The 19932-nt window shown below is 50.1% G+C and overlaps 1 protein-coding gene and 1 long non-coding RNA gene across 2 annotated transcripts in view; one reads left to right on the forward strand and one right to left on the reverse strand.

The window, feature by feature from the left end:
* UBASH3B (ubiquitin associated and SH3 domain containing B) overlaps window positions 1–19932 on the forward strand; it is a 153046-nt gene that overhangs the window by 111570 nt on the left and 21544 nt on the right. The window contains exons 2-6 of the mRNA XM_019975673.2: window positions 5923–5976; window positions 6722–6908; window positions 8405–8603; window positions 12057–12226; window positions 16806–17014. Coding sequence (XP_019831232.1) covers window positions 5923–5976; window positions 6722–6908; window positions 8405–8603; window positions 12057–12226; window positions 16806–17014 — 819 coding nt within the window. The remainder of the gene's footprint in view (window positions 1–5922; window positions 5977–6721; window positions 6909–8404; window positions 8604–12056; window positions 12227–16805; window positions 17015–19932) is intronic.
* Window positions 15737–17484, reverse strand: LOC139187298 (uncharacterized). The gene is made up of 3 exons (XR_011570846.1): window positions 17202–17484; window positions 16413–16547; window positions 15737–15868 (listed from the first exon to the last, which is right to left on the reverse strand). It is a non-coding gene; the product is annotated as an uncharacterized lncRNA (long non-coding RNA).

A 19932-nucleotide genomic window follows, 5' to 3' on the forward strand; every position in this document is an offset into this window, starting at 1 on the left:
TATTTGAGAGTTATCAAGTGCAATAAAGTAAAAGATTAACTCTCCTCTGTGAGTGAGAGATGAGTCAACCTGAAGAACCTGGGGCTGCTAACCTATCTGCCTGAGCCGAGGATGGCATGAGTATTTACTGACCTCAGTACTGAACAAGTTGGGAGCTGAAGGTATTCCTTAGGAAATAGGAATTCGGTCGGTAGCCAAAAAGAAGTGTCTGGCTTTCAAACAGAGAGATAAGGAATCATAGTCAAGCTAACAGAGAAAGCTTTGGGGACATGGCACGCTGTACCTAGACCTGCTGTCTGTTAATGGTATTTGGTCTAGTTGTAGTTAGCCGAGACCCCCAGGTTCTCCAGGGGACAATAACAGCTCATCACTCACCACCCCAGGCCAAACTTGTTCTACCCTGCATTCTCACTTAGGGGTGTCTCCACCATCCGTATAAGCCTGTAAGCTACGGTTGCTAATCCATCTCCAAGCTTCACTCAGTCAACAGTCCAAACATCTTTCTGAATATCCCCATCCTTATTACAGTTCAGTCTCTCAGTGTCCCTCTTCTGATCGATTGTCAAGGCCTTTTAAGTCATCTCCAACACTTGATTTAGTCTCCCTTAAATCTGTCTCTTATACGCATATCTGATCATGCCTTCATTGTTCCCCACTGCATAAAGCCATGAGGTCAAAGCTCAAAAATGGCACGAAGACTTTTGTGAGCTGTCCCCTCCAACCTTTCCAGCTCCATCCTCATCTTCTTCAAGCATTACCATTCTTGGTCTAGTATCACCAAACTCCAGCTTCCCTACCCGTACAGTGCTGCCTCTCACCTTGACATGGTCTTCGCTTCAGAAACCCTTCTCTCCTTGTGAATTTCTGTAGCCAGCTCTGACTCTCAGTTTAAGATTCAAATCAAGCATTATTTCTTCTTGGACACATTGCAGCTTTTTCAGTTCATAGCATCCTAGAGTGTCTGAGTAATTTTTACATAGAGCCTGTAGACCAACAGAAATACCTAATAGTTTTGTGTATTTAGTAGCTAAACCCAAACAACTCAGTTAATTGCTCCTAACAACTTAAAGGCCATATGAAAAAATAATACACAAAATTGAAAGAAAATTATTTTAATTTCGTTCTTAAAGAACCGCAACTACTTACTAATGGGGTATGCATATCTGTTGGGCGCTGCACAACGGCTCAAACCTTAGGAACAGGTTGGACATTGCCATACTTATTTCCTGTCCCATTGGGCCACACTGGGTTCTTGCTTTTTACTACAGCAGTTGCCAAAACCCCAGCTTCACAAAGATAAGACACCAGGGGAAATACAAGAAAGTCATCTGTTAAAACTGTAACTTTGGAATTGACATGTATACACTGCTATATTTAAAACAGATAACCAGCAAGGACCTACTATATAGCACAGGGTATCGGCTCAATGTTATTTAGCAATCTAAATGGGAAAAAGAGTTTGAAAAAGAATAGATGCATGTATACTTATAAATGAATCACTTTGCTGAATCACTTCTCAAACTAAAACATAAGCTGTACTCCAGTGTCAGATGGAAAGTTAAAAGAATGAAACTGGAACTACGTTGAGCTCGTAGCTTACGGGGGTTACTCAACAGATAATGAGGGTGACTTTGTTGCATTCAAAAGCTCACAGTTTCCTGTGGCATCTCAGTTGGCTGTGGTGTGCTGACCTAGAGTAGCTTGCTGGACAGTTTGAGAACCGCAGCCCCGCTACCTGAGTCGGCAGCCCCCTATCCTGAGCTACCCCAGTACTAGCACACCTGGCACTTCTTCTATCACGGCCATTAACATGTCGCCGTGTAAGCCACTTGTGTGTCTTGACGCTATGAACTCTTTGAGGACGAGGATCGTCCTTCCTCCTCCTTCACTTGCTGATGAGAACACAGTGCCCGGCACACGACTGGTGCTCGGCTGGGAGGACCTGATCTACTGGGAGCGTCAGAGACGCCAGTGGAGCTCAGAGCACCAGAGCGGCTGCAGGGGAAGTCAGCCTGGGTGACAATTAAGCAGGAAATTCCAGTCGGGCTCAGAACCTGTGTTTCGGAGAGAGGGGCTGAGGATCCTGCTGGGCCCAGACATGGGACCAGCCGAGTCCACTCATCAGGCCTCAATTCGGCCATGGGCCCCAGAGACCATGGTTTCTGAGAGGGCTCCAGCCAAACTTCAGATCAGAAAGCGACACCCATTAAACTCTTGGTTTTATTCTTGGTTTACATTTGGTTTCCTGGTAAGAGTTCCTTGGGAGGAGAAGGAGATCAAGAGAATGGAGGGCAGGTGGGTGTGGGGAAGGAAGGAAGGATGCTGCTCTGCCTGCCACAGCCGTGACCGTGGTGTCTGGATAGAGCTGTGGTTCTGGGTCCAGATCTACCGTGGACCTGAAACTCAGCAGAGCTGCGGGCACACAGGGGTCCTGGCCATCTCGGCTGCCTGAAGCACAGCCGTCCATGGTGCTGCTGGGTCGTCCCCATCTGGCTGATTTCCTCACAGCTGCTTGCCTGATTTTTCTGATGTGCTATTGCTTATATCTGCTTTGGGCTTTTCTTGCCCATCATTAGCACGCATTAGAGATTGCGTCATTTTTTCCCCCCACACTCTGCTAAGAATGAACCCTAGACATAACTGGGAAGGTTAGAACTAGGGTCCAAAGTCAAATTTGTGTTCTCATGTAACATAATAGCAAAACCTCAGTGGTTCACATGTCTCTCTGATGCTAAACCACGAAAGTCCCATCTAAATAACGAGCAGCTGTCATCCGGTGACTAGAGTGCAGTTCTTGGAGTTTAAAGGGGTATTTCCCCCTTTATCTGCCCAGTGCACTCTGCCAGCTTCTGAGTCCCTCTGAGGGGTAGCAGCTGTTCGAGCTCAGCCTGGCGTTTGGGGTCCACCCCCCATGCCCCACTGTTCTTGGCACCGGGCCCACCAATGGACCATGGAGGTGGGAGCTCTATGGCAACAGGCTTTCTTCAGCGGGCTGGAGCGGGGAGACATTCTGCCACTGCCCGTGTTCAGTCTGTTCGTGGGCAGAGTTCTGGGAACAAACAGCCCGAAGCACTGTCAGCCTGGCAGTGGGTGATGGAGCAGCAGAGCTCAGGACCCTGGGGAAGCCATGCTCTTCCTCCTCCATGGCCTCCTGCCTAGAGAATCACACACCTGGGTCAGATCGGTAACTACTTCCTAGAAACTCCCCAAACAAAACCAAACCAAAAAGCCACTTTAAAGCATGTTGTGTTTGTGTATGTGTGTGTTCAGTTGCTCAGTTGTGTACGACTCTTTGCAACCCCATGGACTGTAGCCTGCCAGTCTCCTCTGTCATGGGAATTCTCCAGGCAAGAATACTGGAGTGGGTTGCCATTCCCTTCTCCAGGGGACTTTCCCAACCCAGGGATAGAAGCCCTCAAAGCATGTTACTGCCAAGAAAGTTCTTCCTGGTGTCTAACTTGAGTCCCTTCTGATATGGCCAAAAGGCGTTTTACTTTAGCTGACCCTCACGAGAGAAGGTACATCAGATATGATAACCTTCCACAAAATTGAAGACCTCTCAGCCTTCTCCAGAAAGAAGAATTTGGGTCTCCTTAGCCTTTCACCACAGCCTTAATACCCAGACCTTTTGTTATCTTTCTCAGTTGTATCTGAATCCTCCCCAAAACTTGGCTTTTGAATTGCAGGGACCACAACTTAATGAGAGCTTTCATTTCCAGAGGTTATTCCCAGTGCTTAAGGAAAAAAAACTTCAGATAGGATATATTTCATTGGAGGAAGAACCTAGAAAAAAAGTGGATCCTTGATATAGATAGCACATCGTACGAGTGAGCTTTCCTTTTCCCAATTGTTTTTGAAATGATGGGCTTTTTTTTGGTGAGCTTAATCTCTGGGAGATTCTAACCTCTAAAAGACCGTGTGCCCTCTGTCTAGGAAGTGGTAAAGGAAACAGGGCTGGCATCTTGGCAACAATTAAGCACCTTATCCAGGTGTGGGGAAGTGGGGGTTTCCTACATTTCCAGCATTTTTCTGCACCAGCCTGTGTTCCAAGGGGTTCCAAGGAGTCTGTCTTGCTTCTCCATAATCTCATCTTACTGTAAGGAGGCTTGTCTTCTAGAATGTTTTTCTACTTAGCTGTGCAGATTTTTTATTCTGATCATTTGGTATCTGTGTTTAGATTTTTGTGGGGGGAAAGGCATTTCTCTTTGGACCATGGAACAGAGCAGTTGGGGCTGGCCTTGAATCAGGCTGGAGTCTGCCCTTCACCCAGCGCTCACTGATTGAATCTGGCTGTCCTGATTACATGACTCGACTTCCTTCACCTGAATTTCCCCTCGTCAAATGAAGCAGTTGGGCCCCTAGTTGATGTCTGAGGTCCCTTCCAATCTGACCCTCTGTGATTGTCACAGTGTCATCGGTTCTCACTGCTCCATAGAGGGACCAGGAAAAGAAAGGAGGAGTTGGGTTCAGCAGGCAATCGGGAAAAGGATGCTTGGAAAGCGTATCAGTTTAAACTAGAAACTCCTCCCCTCTCTCCTCCTTCCCAAAGACCCCGAATTGGGGTAGTATAACTGGACAGGCGTAATTGATTATTAATCACCTCCAGTGTGTCGGGCACTGTTGAAGGCTTCTTGCTTATAGAGGAGAGGTACTGGGTGAATTCTGGCTCCATCGTCCTCACACACAATCCGCCGCTCCCTGCCCAGGTCAGGTGTCTCCGGCCATGCACTTAGGGTTCCCTGTGCCCTCCCCTCATTGCACTGACCACCAGTGTGATTCAATAGTTATCTGTGCAAAGACCCCGTGAGGCCAGGGGCCATAGAAGTCTCGATTTTCACTGTATTCCTAGAACCCAGCACAGTGCTGACAAAGTCATTGCCATTCAAGATGTATATATTAAACAGCCATAAACTTGAATGCATGAATGGATGGCCAAATAGCAAAACTGGGTACAAACCCAGAACTGTAGATTTTGGAGACCCATCTGACATCTCAGAAGGGCTCTTCTCGGATGCCTGTGTACACGGCTGTGACCTGGTGCCAGAACCACCTGTGAGACCACCCCACTGCACACAGAACTCTTGAGTGTTTCTCCAGCAGTGGGCATGACAGCTTCCCTTCTCTGGCCAGTCCCCTTTACCATGTGCTGTGGGTACGCTCAGTTGCTCAGTTGTGTTGGACTCTCTACAACCTTTTGGACTGTATCCCGTCAGGCTCCTTTGTCTATGGGATTCTCCCAGCAAGAAGACTGGAGTGGGTTGCCATTTCCTCCTCCAGTGGATCTTCTCGACCCAGGAGTTGAACCCTCATCTCCTTGGCAGGCGGATTCTTTACCACTGAGCCCCCTGGGAAGCCTTTACCCAGTGCTGTGTGTCCCCAAAATGTACAGTCATTGGAGACTCTGGATCCAGCCTGAGAATGCTGGTGGTGATTGGAGGAAGGTGGGAGGAGGCCTTGGATTGAACCAGACCAATTGTCCTTGTGGGCATTTAGCCTCAAGTCTTAACAGCCCCAGCACCACTTTCTAACACACTTTGCCAAAAGGCTGCAAATGAGAAAGTGCTCTGCAGGGGATCTGGGTCAGGAAGGGTGAGTGGGTGAAAGGGAAGGAGGGAAAAGCAAGACATGACAACCTTTAGGGAAGCAAAAATAAAAGTCTAATGTGGAAACGGCTAAAAATAGATGCCATGAGCTGTCAGGCTGCATGCGAATTGAATGCTAATGACATGGAAATTAATCACGGGTTCTAAGGTCCACAGGCTTTGCTGTGACCCCCGGGGGGACACCCTGCTGCAGGTGTCTCCCCCACACCCCTGAAGAGGCTTCACCATGCCTGCTTCACACCCAGCGTTGTCACTGTGGTGGGAAAAGCTGATAGGAGGTTAAAAATACTAACAATAGAAATCTGATTTCTCCTTCCAGACAAAAAGCCTTGGCATCCACAGGAGGAAGAAGCGTTCAGGCAGCATGTGACTGGTTGGTATAAAATAAATAAATTGAGCAAATAGCATGTAATTAATCCCATGTGTGTGTGTGTGTGTGTGGTTGAGCGGGGATGTGCAGCCTGTCTCTAATGGACCCTTCCAATGGGGAGAGGAGGCTGCGTGACAAGCCATTTGCCCCCTGAGCCTTGGCCCCAGAGTGTGCTTCCCTCAGAGCTGTTGAAAGAAATTCAGAGCATTTCCAAGATGCTGTCTCTGTCATGATATTCACCCCTGCTCCCCACTCAGTCACTTAAAGATATGCTGTAGATACTGGACAAATCAGTTGACAAACATCCACTGACCTTCCAGCAGGATAGGACTAGCCAGGGCCGACCCCACAAAGCGGCCCCCTGAAGCTTCCCTCGTCTTCGGAGGCATGTGGGTTTAAGCCTAGACTGAGCTGGAGGGACAGGCAGGCTGGACCGGTGCTGGTGGCCTAGGAAAGGATTTGGAGTTGATCCTCAATGCTTCCTAGAGAGGGTGGCCTTAGGATTTTGGGGGGGAGTTGTGGGATGCAAATGCCATAGGACAGGCAGGAGAAGAGATGTTGGTGCGTCTGAGAGTTGGTTACAAACTGTGCACTTCAGGAGGCAGATTTTTTAAAGTACAAAACCAGAGACCCTCTCGCTCGCAGTGCGTGACGGGTAGAGGCTGCAAAGGATGGATCTTGATTTCAGTTCTCCCTTGGCTTCCATGGTCCTCAAGTGAGGCTGGCTCGGCCCCCGTCTCTCTGGCAGGTTGTTCTCCCACGTCGGCGACCCCTTCCTGGATGACCCCCTGCCCCGGGAGTACGTCCTCTACCTCCGCCCCACCGGGCCCTTAGCGCAGAAGCTCTCCGACTTCTGGCAGCAGTCGAAGCAGATCTGCGGCAAGAACAAGGCGCACAACATCTTCCCCCACATCACCCTCTGCCAGTTCTTCATGGTGAGCCACAGCCCCCGCCCCCCACCCCAGGGTGCCCACATCCCTTCGGCCCTGAGGGACTGGAGTCAAAGCTGGGAGCCTCGCAGGATGTTGGCAGAAACAGTCACAGCTCCAGAGAGGGATGAGCCTTGGGGGAGTCAGGGAGGTCGGCTGCTCACCCCAGTCGTCCTCCTCTTCTCTTTATTTTGAGGGTGGGGTGTGCAGCATGCAGCATCTTACCCCATCAGGGATTGAACCTGCACCCCCTGCAACAGAGGAGCAGATTCTTAACCACCGGACCACCAGGAAAGCCCTTGTCCTCTTTCTAATATCTGCCAAGACCCGGGAGCACACCAGGCCTGGTGTAGCATCGTGGTGACCGTGTGCTCCTCAGGACCCAGGGGACAAGCCTGACCTACTGCATGGCCCACTGTTCTGGCAGCCGTGAGGGGAATGGGTTCTCTAACCTGGCTTCCCCTTGTCGATCATCTCCCTCACCTCTGACAAAGAGAGCAGGCGTTAGAAAGCTGGGGGTGAGAAATGTAATCTCTAGACGGGGAAGTGACTTTCGCCTCCTGCACACTGTCTACAGGTTTTGCCACGTTAGAGGTCTTTCTAGAAATGGAAGGAGATACTTTTCTCCTGACATTGTTACCTGACCCATAATTCTAGCCTCATGAAGCTTAGGTAGTGACTGAATTAAATCCCTCTCATTCCAGTAAGTGTAAACACATTTCATCTCCTTTGGTTCTCTGCGGAGATGGAGAATAACGGATGTATCCAGCTATAGTCACAATAAGGCAGAATGATCACACTTTAAGACAATATGTTTTTCTAATATTTTGGGTGGTTTTTCCAGAGTCTCATTCATATTCTCCATCCCCCACGCCCTTTTATAGGTGAAAATTTGTTCCTAACACCCTGTCTGTCACCATTCACGCTGAAAATTAAAATGATGATCATTTCCTCTTAGTCACCCAGGATCTTTCTCAAAAGCACGTGGAGTTTGAGACACTCTCATTCTTTCTTCCAGCTCTCAGGGGGTGGGGGTGTAGGAGGAGGAGGATGTCACAACTCTCGGAGCCTCATTCTCCCCCAGTACTGTGGGGTAAAGGTGGCATCGGCTTTGGATCATTAAGGCTGAAGAGAAAAGGTGCAGATGATGCCAAACAACAGAAAATGCACAGCAACTTACCTTGGGGTGCTGCGCACTCTCCTGGCGTGTCCCTCACGCTCCATCTCTGCTGGGCCAGCCCTACTGCATTCTGGCAGGGCTCCGAGCACAGCATGGAGGGAGGGCATGGGGAAGGGGTCCATTGCCCTGGTTTAATCTACCCGCTGGATAATCCGTCTCCAGATAACTGGGAGGCTGCGGGTCTTCTCCCTCCTTGCAGACAGGAGCAATGGTTCCAGGGCTGCCTCCTCAGCCCCCACTGTTGGGCAGAGGATACAGAAGTTAAGCAGTGGCAGACACTGCCCCTTGGCTCTGAAAGAAGCCTCTTGTTTTTCCCCGCCAGTGTGAGGACAGCAAGGTAGACGCCCTGGGGGAGGCCCTGCAGACCACCGTCAGCCGCTGGAGATGCAAGTTTTCAGCCCCACTGCCCCTGGAGCTCTACACCTCCTCCAACTTCATCGGCCTCTTCGTGAAGGAAGACAGCGCGGAGGTCCTCAAGAAGTTTGCTGCCGACTTCGCAGCAGAAGCTGCCTCCAAAACTGGTGAGCCGCCAGCTGCCAGGCCAGCCAGCCCTGGGAATCAGGAAGTCAGGAAGGAAGGGGACAGAAAGTGATGGTGGAGTCGGGAGGTCCCGCAGGAATGGGCAGAATGTGACCAAGAAGACAGCCATTTGCTGCGGACCCCACACCTCTTGCCCCTTTGAAAAACATTCAACTGCAGTTCTGCTGACCTCCTTGAGAGCAGGTGCGATGACACCCATGTTGAAGGCACGCAGATGACTGTTCCTATTGATCTGTAAGCGTGTTCTTTAGAGCCCTGCCATCGGCTCCTCCCTTCAGTTCAGGAACGTTTTGCTTTTTTCTTTCTTTTTGGCTGCACCTCTTAGCTTTAGGGATCTTAGTTCCCCACTGGGGATTGAACCCAGGCCACAACGGTGAAAGCACTGAGTCCTAACCACTGGACCGCCAGGGAATTCCCAAGGAACCTTCTTTTCCTCCTCCCAACCCCCCTCGCAGGCAGGCATTTATCTGGGTTGCCCTGTCCCCTCCATGAGGACCAAGGCCTTTGTTCAGGAGGTCGCACGGCCCAGAGACGAGAGGGGAACTACTTAGCATCCAGTAATAAACCCACTGAGCCAATGACACCTTTCGTTCGACTAGCTGAAGCCCGGTAGACAAGCCCCAAACATTACCCCTTCACAATGCCACCTGCTCTTTGTATGGAAGGCCTCAGTTCAAGCCAGCAACCGAGGTTTACTGTCAAAGGAATCTGCTTGGAGGGATGCTCAGGATGTGTATCGACTCAACGGCAGGACAGCAGGCACCACAGAGAGGGGACAAGAGACTGAGGTTTACAAAGCCTTCCTGGGTGACTGCAGGTGCAGACAGCTCACTGAGCTCCACAAGGGCTTCGCCTGCCATGGGCCGGACAGACAGACAGTGGCTGGGGGAGTTTACTCACTCCCCTTAGAATGGAATCACAGTCAGCAGGTATTTATTGGGCACCTACCGTGTGTTTCTCCGTGTGGAATGCAGCAGGGAAGAAGCAGTGGTTTCTCCCGGCAGAGGCATGCTTGGGAAACCCCATTCGTGTAATGAGAGCTGTGAGGAGAGAGGCCAGAGTGCCCCTGCGGGGTGGAGCAGGGCCCCCTTCACAGAGGAGGAGAGAGTCACCCCAGGAAGGTGTCGATCTCCTGCAGGAGGGCAGCACAAGCACAGGCAGGGAGGAGCAGGGTGTTTGAGGGCAGCAGTGGGGACAGCGCCCTGACCAGAGCCGAGGCCGTGAGCGAGTGCCCACTGGCGTCCTGGGTGTTGAGTGCGGAGCTGGCGGAGCCCCGCCGTCTGCTCCCTGGGCCCCTGCCTCCGGCCTCCGCCTCACCTGCCCATGTCCCTAGCTGGGGTTTTCATCCCCAGCTCAGGCCCTTTTGGGCCTCCCTGGTAAAGAATCCGCTGCAATGTGGGAGACCTGGGTTTGATCCCTGGGTTGGAAAGATGCCCTGGAAAAGGGAATGGCTACCCACTTCAGTATTCTGGGCTGGAGAATTCCATGGACAGAGGAACCTGGTGGGCTACACAGTCCATGGGGTCACAAAGAGTCAGACACAACTGAGCGACTTTCACTTCAGGCCCTTTTGCTCAGGGTCCTTTAGCAGAAAGTCTCCAAACAGGGCCTAGGACTCTAGGAAGAATGTGGTGAGGGCCCAGACTCAGCGAGCCCTGCACTCTCAGAAGGACCCGGGCCCTTAGGTCACCTCTGTGCGCTGGGAACCGGGTCTTCTTAGATCCCTACCCCACCCCCTCACCCCTCAGGGCTCATCTCTGCTGACTTGGGTGGAGCCTGCCCGCTTCACAGACACTTAATATTTCAGACAAATGGCATCATCGGCAGATTATTTCCTGTTCCCATCCCTCCACCTCAGGGAAACAGCTCTTTTTCATCCCACAGTAGCTGTTGTCAAAACCACTAAAACTCCCACAAGAACCAAGTCTGATGTTGTAGCCACAAAATCCCAGTCCCTCCCAAATGAGTAAACCAGGTCTCGGCCAGGACGCGGCTGATTTATAAAGCGCATATGGTGGGCCCTTGCTGGCTTTCCTGCCAGGAAGGGGGCGAACCAGCTCCCCCCCAAATCCCTGACCCATCTCCCCAAGAACGGGCCTGCCAGGCTAGCAGCTCAGCCCTGGTGCTGCCCCCTGGTGGTGATTCAGAGAACTGGCTGGCCCTGCCTCAGCCACTGGCTCAGCCTGGACAGGTCTCTAGAAATTGTGCCTTGGTATTCAGAGGTGTGGCAGACTCAGCTTCCACCAGTGAGCGAGTAGATGAAGTGTCATCCATCATCCTTAGTGGTTTAGGGAGATTGATTTGTGTGTATTGACTCATTTAACAAATACTCAAAGTCCACAGGGGTGCCTGCTGAGCGAGAGGAGGGGTGCTTGTAATATACAAACAAGACACAGCCCTCACCTCAAGGGCTTTTATACCAAAGATACACAGTGCAGTATAACAGAAAAAGTACTCAAAGCCACCAACCCAGGGACGATCCCTGGTTGGGGAACTAACTCCTGCATGCCACACAGCATGGCCAAAAGCCCCCAGAGACCCAAATCTACTTGCATCTGTGTGACTAAAGCAAGCCCCTTGATTTCTGGAATTCCCTTCTGTCATATCTTCTTCAGTGTTCTAACTTGGACAGTAAATGACTCTCCCCAACTGAAAACACACATGAAAGACGAAAGGCATTGCCTTGTATAGGTAGGCTGGTTTGTTTTGTTTTTTTCAGGGTGTCTTAGATAGTCTGCATACTTGAAACCTATGGCTCTTAATCGGGTGATTTTGTGGCCCTCCCCCCCGCCTCCCCGGTACACTTGGCAGTCTCTGCAGTCATGTTTGCTTGTCACAACTTTGGGGGTGGTACTGGCATCTGGTGGATGGGGGCCAGGGATGCAGCTAAAGACCCAATAATGCACAAGACATCCTTGCTACGAAGAATAATCTGGTCCAAAATGACATTGAGAAACCCTGTTTTAAACTTTGAAAGTAATCCATCTCCCCCCCCCCCCCCATTTCTCCATCAGAGCCACCCAGAAGCTAAAAGACTTGATTTCAAAATGAAGACAATTCAGCTTTGGGAGTCTCAGGATGACAAAATTTGCTCCATACTTAGCTCATCCCTTTAGGTCTCGATTTCCTCATCTGAATGGTGGGGCCAGTGATACTCATCTGGATTTGTTGTGAGCAGCCAGCAATCAAAACGATTGCCTCTCAGCTGATCCAGAAAAGCCAGACACGTGGCTGTTTCTCTCCTGGACTGTGGGTTGTTACATCCCCACCCACTCTTACTCAGCTGCCGAGAAGGAGAGAAACAGCTTTTGTCTGACCAAGGGGCTCCCTCCTCTACTTGTTGGGAAGCAGTTTTATCAGGGCATCATTCTGTGTTCTTCCTCATGTCTCCACCATTGCAATGCACCAACTGCCTGTTTCCTCCCTTCCTCTAGAAGTGCATGTGGAACCCCACAAGAAGCAGCTGCACGTGACCCTGGCTTACCACTTCCAAGCCAGCCACCTGCCCACCCTGGAGAAGCTCGCCCAGAACATTGACGTCAAACTTGGGTGTGACTGGGTGGCCACCATATTCTCCCGGGATATCCGATTTGCTAACCACGAGGTAACATCTCACGGGGGCTCCTGCCCCTGCCGGGGTGCCGGGCACTGTCAGTACCAGCTGCACTTGCTGCTGAGAGGAGACAGACACGCGAGGAAAGCAGTGGGGCCAGCACTGGACCAGGAGTCAGCCGGCCTGGGATTTCGTCCAAGCACTGGCTGGCTCTCTGGGAATCTGTGCATCTCGCGTCTCTGGGTCCCACGTGGCTGAGCTGTGTAATATTCCCCACTGTTCTGTCTGCCCTGCCAACCTTACTGGAATAGGATAGAAATGAAACAGAATAGATAGAAAAGCATGTCGGTAAATTTTAAAACATTCTATCTGTTCACGGGATGAATAGGTAGAAGACATCACCCTGATCTTAGGTGAGAAAGACAGCTAAATACAAAAGAAAATCTGTGAACACATAGTTAACAGGTATTTCCTGTGGCATGCATGTTACCCTGGAACATACTAAAATTTTAAAATGTCCTCTGCTCAAGGAGTTTGAGTCCAGTGGGGAAGAGAGAACAGATGCATATGAAATGAAGGCACGGACCAAATATCAGGAGAGTGTGTGTGCATCACATAGGAGGCATAAGAGGGACAGGGTGCTGGCATCCTTCTTTTGAGGGAACCCACATTGCTTTCCAGGATCAGCATGTGCCACCTCTAAAGAGTCTTGCTGTCCTTTTTCTCCTGAACAAGAAGCTGAGACACGGGGATTCAGTGACTGGTCCAAAGCTAAAGAGCAATTTAGGACCAGAACCGAAGCTGAAAGCCAGAGGTTCTGATCAGTAAAGATGGGCAACCCACCTAAAAAGAGACCAGAGTCTGCAAAAATTGTCCTCTGGTTTAACTACATTTGTGAAACATAATTTATTTCCTAGTTTTTCAGCAGCAAAAGAACTGATATTTTTGTTTATAGACTTTTAACATCCTTTAGACATTTAAAAAAAAAAATTATGAAGAGATTCAGGGTCTGGGTCAGGCGACCTCATTGTTGATTTGAATGTGGTGGGAAGAACCAGCCCCTGATTGAGGTCTGTGGGGTCCGAGAGGGTCAGGGATACGCAGCTTTGTCTGGCTCTGCTGATGGGACCATCACGTCCTCCTTCCAAGTCATTTGATGCAAGTTTCTGTAAAGACACAGCAAGGAGACTGAGCTTAGCCTTCCTTCAAAATTCTGGCGTCTCCTGGAATAGCTTAGCGTGAGCCCTAAGTAGAACAAAAGAGGCGTGGCTGAATGGATCCCTTCCGAGGGCAGGGGAAAAACTGTCAAGGATGGCATGCCAGTGGGCTGTGAGAAGTCACCTTTCTAAGAGAAGGGAGGTGGTGATGGAATTTTCCAAGGAGTATCTTCTAATCAACACTGCCCTCCAGTTAACTCAGAGGGCAATTGCTTTTCTGCCTGACCCACATTCTGCTCAATTGGCACCGAGGGAATGAGGCAGCTAGTGCCCACAGGAATTATTTTCTAAAAATAACATGGCCTCTTTTTATCTCTTATTTGTAAAAGCTCATTTATTACTGCTCCTCCTGATCAAGCTGTCCCTCCAGGGTCATCTGGCTTTACCTGAGCCCCGTGCATATATAAACTTCACCTTGCCTTCTACCTCCTCCTGTGCTCAGGAGGCAGGATTGAGTGATCGGTCCAGCAAGGTAACCGATGTCCAGACAAGGCGAGTGGTTTAGGCAAGGACAGTCAGCAGGTGATGCCTAGGAATCCTCCGAGATCTCACCCCTCTGCTGTTCAGGTGTGACTTCTTGTGGGCTTGCACGTGCCTGCTTGTGCTGCACACCATCTCTTCCACATTCAGTGTGCCATGCTAGTTTATGTGCCAAGCACTGGAAATCTAGAGGAAGGACAGAGTTCTAGAAAAAGCATAGATTTTGGAGTCTAGCACACACAGCTTCAAATCCTGACTCCCTATTTTTGCATATAGATTCGCTTTTACAACTTCTAGACAGTAACCCAGTCCTTGGTTCTCTTGGGTGCAAAACAGTGATGACATTTTGCTAGACTGTTGGTATGGACTAGAGGACCTCCCATAAGCGAGGTTTCAGCAACAACAACAAAATTGCCACAGCTGTAAAAAGGGCTTCAAAGGCAAAGAGGGTCAGTTCCTATCATCACGAAGGGCTGTACCTGCCCTTCCCAGAGTAGCAAACTTTGAGCTTAGTCCCCAAGTAGGAAGGGAGGAAAACATACTTGAAATAGACTCAAGAATTCTTACAAGTAGATGCTAGACATAAGAGAGTAAGGATCAGGTAGGACAAAACTTGGAGAAGGGAATGGCAACCCACTCTGGTGTCCTTGCCTGGAGAATCCCACGGGCAGAGGAGCCTGGTGTGGGCTACAGTCCACGGACTTGCAAAGAGTCAGACGCAACTGAGTGACTAACACTTTCAGGACAGAACTAGGCAGTGTGTCCTGAGATCTCCCAAACTTGGGCTGACTTTTACATGCCATGTGGTTTCGGTGAGCAGGAAAGAACTATGGGGACCTGAGAACCGGTTATAATTTGAGATTTGCTGCAGTACATTGATTTTCCTTATTGCTTATTCAGTAAGTCGAAGCTCCTTGTTGTCCAACTGCTCTCTGCCTAGGAGTTGTCCCTTCTGCTCCTTTCTGTACCTTGACCTCCCTGGGATCTCCTAGAGCCAGAAGACTCACACCCAAGTGAAAGGAGGGATGAGATCTTCTCTGTCATTTTTGAGTTTCTCAAAGGAAAGGCCTGCCGCTGAGTCAGAGGTGTCATTACCCAAGACTGTGCTGCGCTTGAGCATCTAAGGAACCTGAGTTTAGACTTGTTCCCTGTGACTCGGTGCCTCTCTCCACCCTGTTCCAAGAAAAGGAGCATTGCTTCTGGTGTCTCATCACATACCTAGCTTAGAGATTTAAGTGGTTGTTTGTGAATTTTCTTTTTCCTTAAGCTGTTTTTTAACAACCCAGCAACAAAACCTTCTTGGTTCATTTGGAAATGTGATTTGAGTGTGTATCTGGCAGGTGGGGAGGCGACGGGATGGAAGAAGATCTGGAGCCAGTAGATGCTGGAGTGAGGATTCGGAGAGGAAGTGGTGCCCTAAATAAAAGGGATGTCAGAAATCCAGTGGGGCAGTCCAGTTCTGTGCATTGTCACGTTCGTTCTCTGGTGGCGGGGGAGGGGGGACCATTTTTACTGGCTCTTCTCGTTAGAGATTTCCAGAAGGAAATTCTTTATGACACGTTCTGATGGATCGCCTTGACCCCAGGGAGCTGATTAGCTCACAGGCCTACCTAGCACAGGCTTTGGGGGTTAGCATCAGCTTGATGGAAAGATAACCCCTTGAAAGCCAAGTGTCATGGTTCAATAGAAATAATTACACCTCTTCTGTGTGCCAGAGTCCTCAGGAGTTTTCTTAGATTGTCTCATTTAACTTTTATAGTCCAAGTATTATTTTACGGATGAGAAAATGAAATGGTAGCCGCTCAGCCGTGTCCAACTCTTTGCAATCCTGTGGACTGTAGCCCACCAGGTTAGTCTGTCCATGGGATTCTCCAAGCAAGAATACTGGAGTGGGTTCCCATGCCCTCCTCCAAGGGATCTTCTTGACCCAGGGTTTGAACCTGGATCTCCAGCATTGCAGGCAGATTCTTTACCGTCTGAGCCACCAGGGAAGCCCCTGCAGATGAGAAATAACAGAGGCCAAAGTTAAAAACCCGTACGTGGGAACCAGAATACTTAGCTTTCCTCTGGTGGCTTCAGGATTGAAGGAAAAGCTGATAAAACGGCTCCGTCTTAGTGTCCCCTTATGAAACACACAGAAAAATATTTTCCTTAGTATTGAGGTCTCCTGCTGTTAACAGAAAAGTAGTAAAATATTAATAGATGTTTTCCAAAGTATCTTCATACCTCTGCCTGTGAGGCAAAATAAATAAGGAGGCAAAATATGGAATAAATCAGACGAGTGACATGGCCTGGGGTTGGCCCAAGGGGCTTTTTCTGAGCCCAAAGAGAGAACACGTGGTCTCCACCTGTTGACTGACAAGAGCTGGTTACACACAGGACACTGATGGCTGTGAAAGATATTTTTCTTTCAAGGTCTTTGTTAAACATGGAGGTTTAAAGAAAGCTCTTTGAAGGCAGGACCATGTCTTATTTGAGCCGCTCAGTTACATGGAGAGGAGACATTTCGTCCCCAAAGCCTTCCTAGCAGAGTCTCTCACCTGGGTGTTGGTGACATTGCATGGAAGACTCCTTCCCGTGAGCTGTGTGTCCAGGGACTCTTACGGCATCAATGTGACAGACAGAGCAGGGAAAACGAGGTTCAGACCCGTCTGTAAAGCAGTTTACTGGGGAACCTGCAGGTTTTCATATGAATTTATAAAAGCCATGTCTTTCGAAGCAAAGCTATGCCTGAAGGAAAGTCTGGAACCAGCCAGAAGCACTATCTCCTCCTGAGAGGAGAAGAAATGGCTTCTGATCTGAATCCAGATCTACTCAGAGCCTGCAGACCCCAGAGGTGCCCGTGAATGCGAGCAGAGCACACAGGCGGGCCCTGAGCGCCCAGCAGAGCTGGTCAGGCGTGGGCCTCACACCTCCCTCTCCCCCTTTTCCAGACATTACAGGTGATCTACCCGTACACCCCGCAGAACGACGATGAGCTGGAGCTGGTCCCCGGGGACTTCATCTTCATGTCGCCCATGGAGCAGACCAGCACCAGCGAGGGCTGGATCTATGGCACGTCCCTGACCACGGGCTGCTCTGGACTCCTGCCGGAGAACTACATCACCAAGGCCGACGAGTGCAGCACCTGGATATTTCACGGGTGAGCCCATGCCGGGCTCTCTGCCTGCTGCTTTTCGAAGGACACTGTGGCCCTTGAGGAGGTGGTGGGACACGCAGGGTGGCAGTAGCAGCATGTGGAGTCCAGCGCTCTGGGTCCCAGACGTTCAGGGAAGGGCGGAGCTGGGGCCTGGGAAGAGTGGGAGACTGCATGCCCTGCTTTACCCTACCTGCCACGACGGCTGGAACATCTGTCAGGGTTCTCCATCAGAGATGAAACAGGCTGCTTAGGGGACATCTCTTCTGGCCTCAGTGTGGGTCATCTCACCACCGAGTCTTTATGGCTTTGGGGCTTCTGTCCACTTTGTCCCAGGTCATTGTACAGACTCCCCAGAGAAGCAGGACAGATTCTCACTATGCTAGCCAGCCAGTAGTGAACAGGTTTGCCAAGGTCAGGGGACCTAACCGCCTAAGCCAGTCCTCAGACCTGGCACATGAATGCCTAGATGACAGAGGCCATCTCTATGGAAATGGGTAACCTCCAGAGGCTGAGAAAGGCAGGTGGTCCCTTCCCCACCCAGGTCTTCGGTGGAGTGCCCCCAGACCAGCCTGCTCCCACATTGAGAGTGGCCTGTGTTGTATGGCCAGCTTTGTCCTGATAGGTGCCTTCTGTTCCTCTTTTATGTTTCTTAATCCGGGAAGTTCGGAGCCAGCGCTTCCCTGGTGCATTTTGGGCGTCTGGCCAGGGCGTGCATGCTGGTTTGCCTCCCTCCCTCTTGTTCTTGCCATGTGCCAACGTGGCTGAGAGCCGGAAGCTCTGAGCACCAGCTGCATGGTGTGCAACGTTGTTATTACTGTCATAAAAGAGAAGCAGAGACGGGCAATTTCACTGAGTGTTTTGCCTAAAGGGAGAAAAGAAAAGACCGTCCCCTCCCCTGATTAGCAGCAGGCAAATCACAAACCCGATGATGAGAAAGAGTATCTTCTTCCCTAATAACTCTCCCCAGCAAGCCTCCCTCTTCCTTCCCACCCCCAGCCCATGAACATCCAGCATTTTATAGCTCAGAATGGAAGGTCAAAGCTGCCTCGTGTTCCCCAGACCATTGCTTCCTCAGAAATGTTTCTTTGTTGGGTTTCCAAAGTCACCATTGTTTTTTGTTTGGTTGGTTGGGCTTTGTTTTGGCCATGCCATGTAGCATGTGGGATCTTAGTTCCCCAACCAGGGATCGAACTCGTGCCCCACTGCCTGATACCAGGAAGCTCAGAGTCTTAACCCCTGGACCGCCAGGGAAGTCCCCAAAGTAACCATTTTATGCCTATAAAAAAACAAGTGAAGCACAGTATTTGTGAAGAAACATAATCAAAAGATTTGATGACACCCAGCTCCCAGATCATTCTTCCCAGGAGGGCTCACTGTGAAAGGAGTACACGCAGGGGGATTCCTGCTGGCCCCATGCAGGTCTCCGCATCCAGACCACTCCTGCCAGAGCTGGAGCTCAGCCGAAGCAGGGGCAGGCTCGGCGTCCAGTCCACAGACCCCAGGGAGGCCAGTGTGTCACCTCCCTTTATTTTGGGAACTATGTCTGAAATTTCACTATCAGCTTCCGCAGCCAACCCGGCTGAGAATGGGGACATACTAATGTATTAGGTGTTAGGGTGCCATAATTACGAATTTGAGTTTTTATTCTAGGAGTCTTGAATTCAAATCCTAACTCTCCATGCACCAGCTGTGTGACCTTGGCCAAGTTGCATGACCTCTCTGAGCCTCAGTTTGCTAATCTACGAAATGAAGATAACAATTGCATTTCCCTCATAGGTATCTGTGAACACTGCTTCTTAGGGATCAGTGCCATGTATAAAACAGCATTGGGTCTAAAACAGCCATCAGCTTTATGGTTATTCTTTTTCTCTGACTTGTCTTTCCTAGTCCTCTCTTACATGCTCCCCAAACCAGATGTCCCTTCCACTGCAGTGATCCTATAGAAGCGTGGTGCTTTCCTGTTTACCCCAGAAGTGGAAATGACTCAGAAAGGCTGTCAGATAGTCTCGTTTCACTCCTAATCCCAGGTAGCCCGGGGGAGGGAGAGTCACAGGGCTCCTCAAGTAGCACCTGCTGACTTGCTGAGAAGTTGCAGAGGGAACTCCAGCATCAGGGAGGGACTTGGGGAGTCAGCGACCCTTCACGACTCTTCTTCCTCTGTCCTTCTCAAGTTTTCTGAGTTCCTCCTAAGGAAACATGTTCCTACCACCTTTGTGAGAGCACCTCGCCTGGTCCTGAGTATCTCCAGACACATGTCAATTGGCGGAAGCCTCTGAGTTGGAGTGGGCTAAGTAGTCCTCCTCCGCAGCTGACCCCCAGGTCTGATGTGTCCTTGGGAGGTGTTTCCATGGTAATTACGGGTGTCAGGTACATCGTCCTCTCTGCACCTCATCGGACTGCGGTCTGACTGGAACTGTCAGCCTCACGCTGTCTCGGGGAGTCGGGGCCTTTGATTCCAGTGATGCCTGAGAAGAGGAGGAGGCCAGCAGTCCCCTTGCCAGCTGAGCTGAAGGACAAGGGATCCAGTCAGTGTCTTCACAGCTGTAATACAGTGCAGAAACTAGGAAACATGTACAAGCATGATGTCAGGATGATTCCATAGATCCAGACATTTCAGGCCCTGGAGCTTTGATGAATCAGACAATGAAACTGAATTTTCTTTAACTCTGTGATGTTTAGGAGGGTCTCTGTTTAAAATGAAAACAGCCAGTCTATGAGACTGTGAGTGGCACAAGATTTCCTTAGAAATAACAAAAAGAATAACCAAAAAGCTAATGGCTGTGTTAGACTGAGTGCTGTTTTGTACATACGGAACTTTACCCTGATTATAAAGTAGCAAGAAATCTAAAATTAAAATGTTCTCCCTTGACACGACCCATTGATGCAGGAGGAACTGTCCGTCGCATTTGCCTAACAACCGT

This window comes from Bos indicus, chromosome 15 (genome assembly GCF_029378745.1).
Source record: "Bos indicus isolate NIAB-ARS_2022 breed Sahiwal x Tharparkar chromosome 15, NIAB-ARS_B.indTharparkar_mat_pri_1.0, whole genome shotgun sequence".
Taxonomy (NCBI): Eukaryota; Metazoa; Chordata; class Mammalia; order Artiodactyla; family Bovidae; genus Bos; species Bos indicus.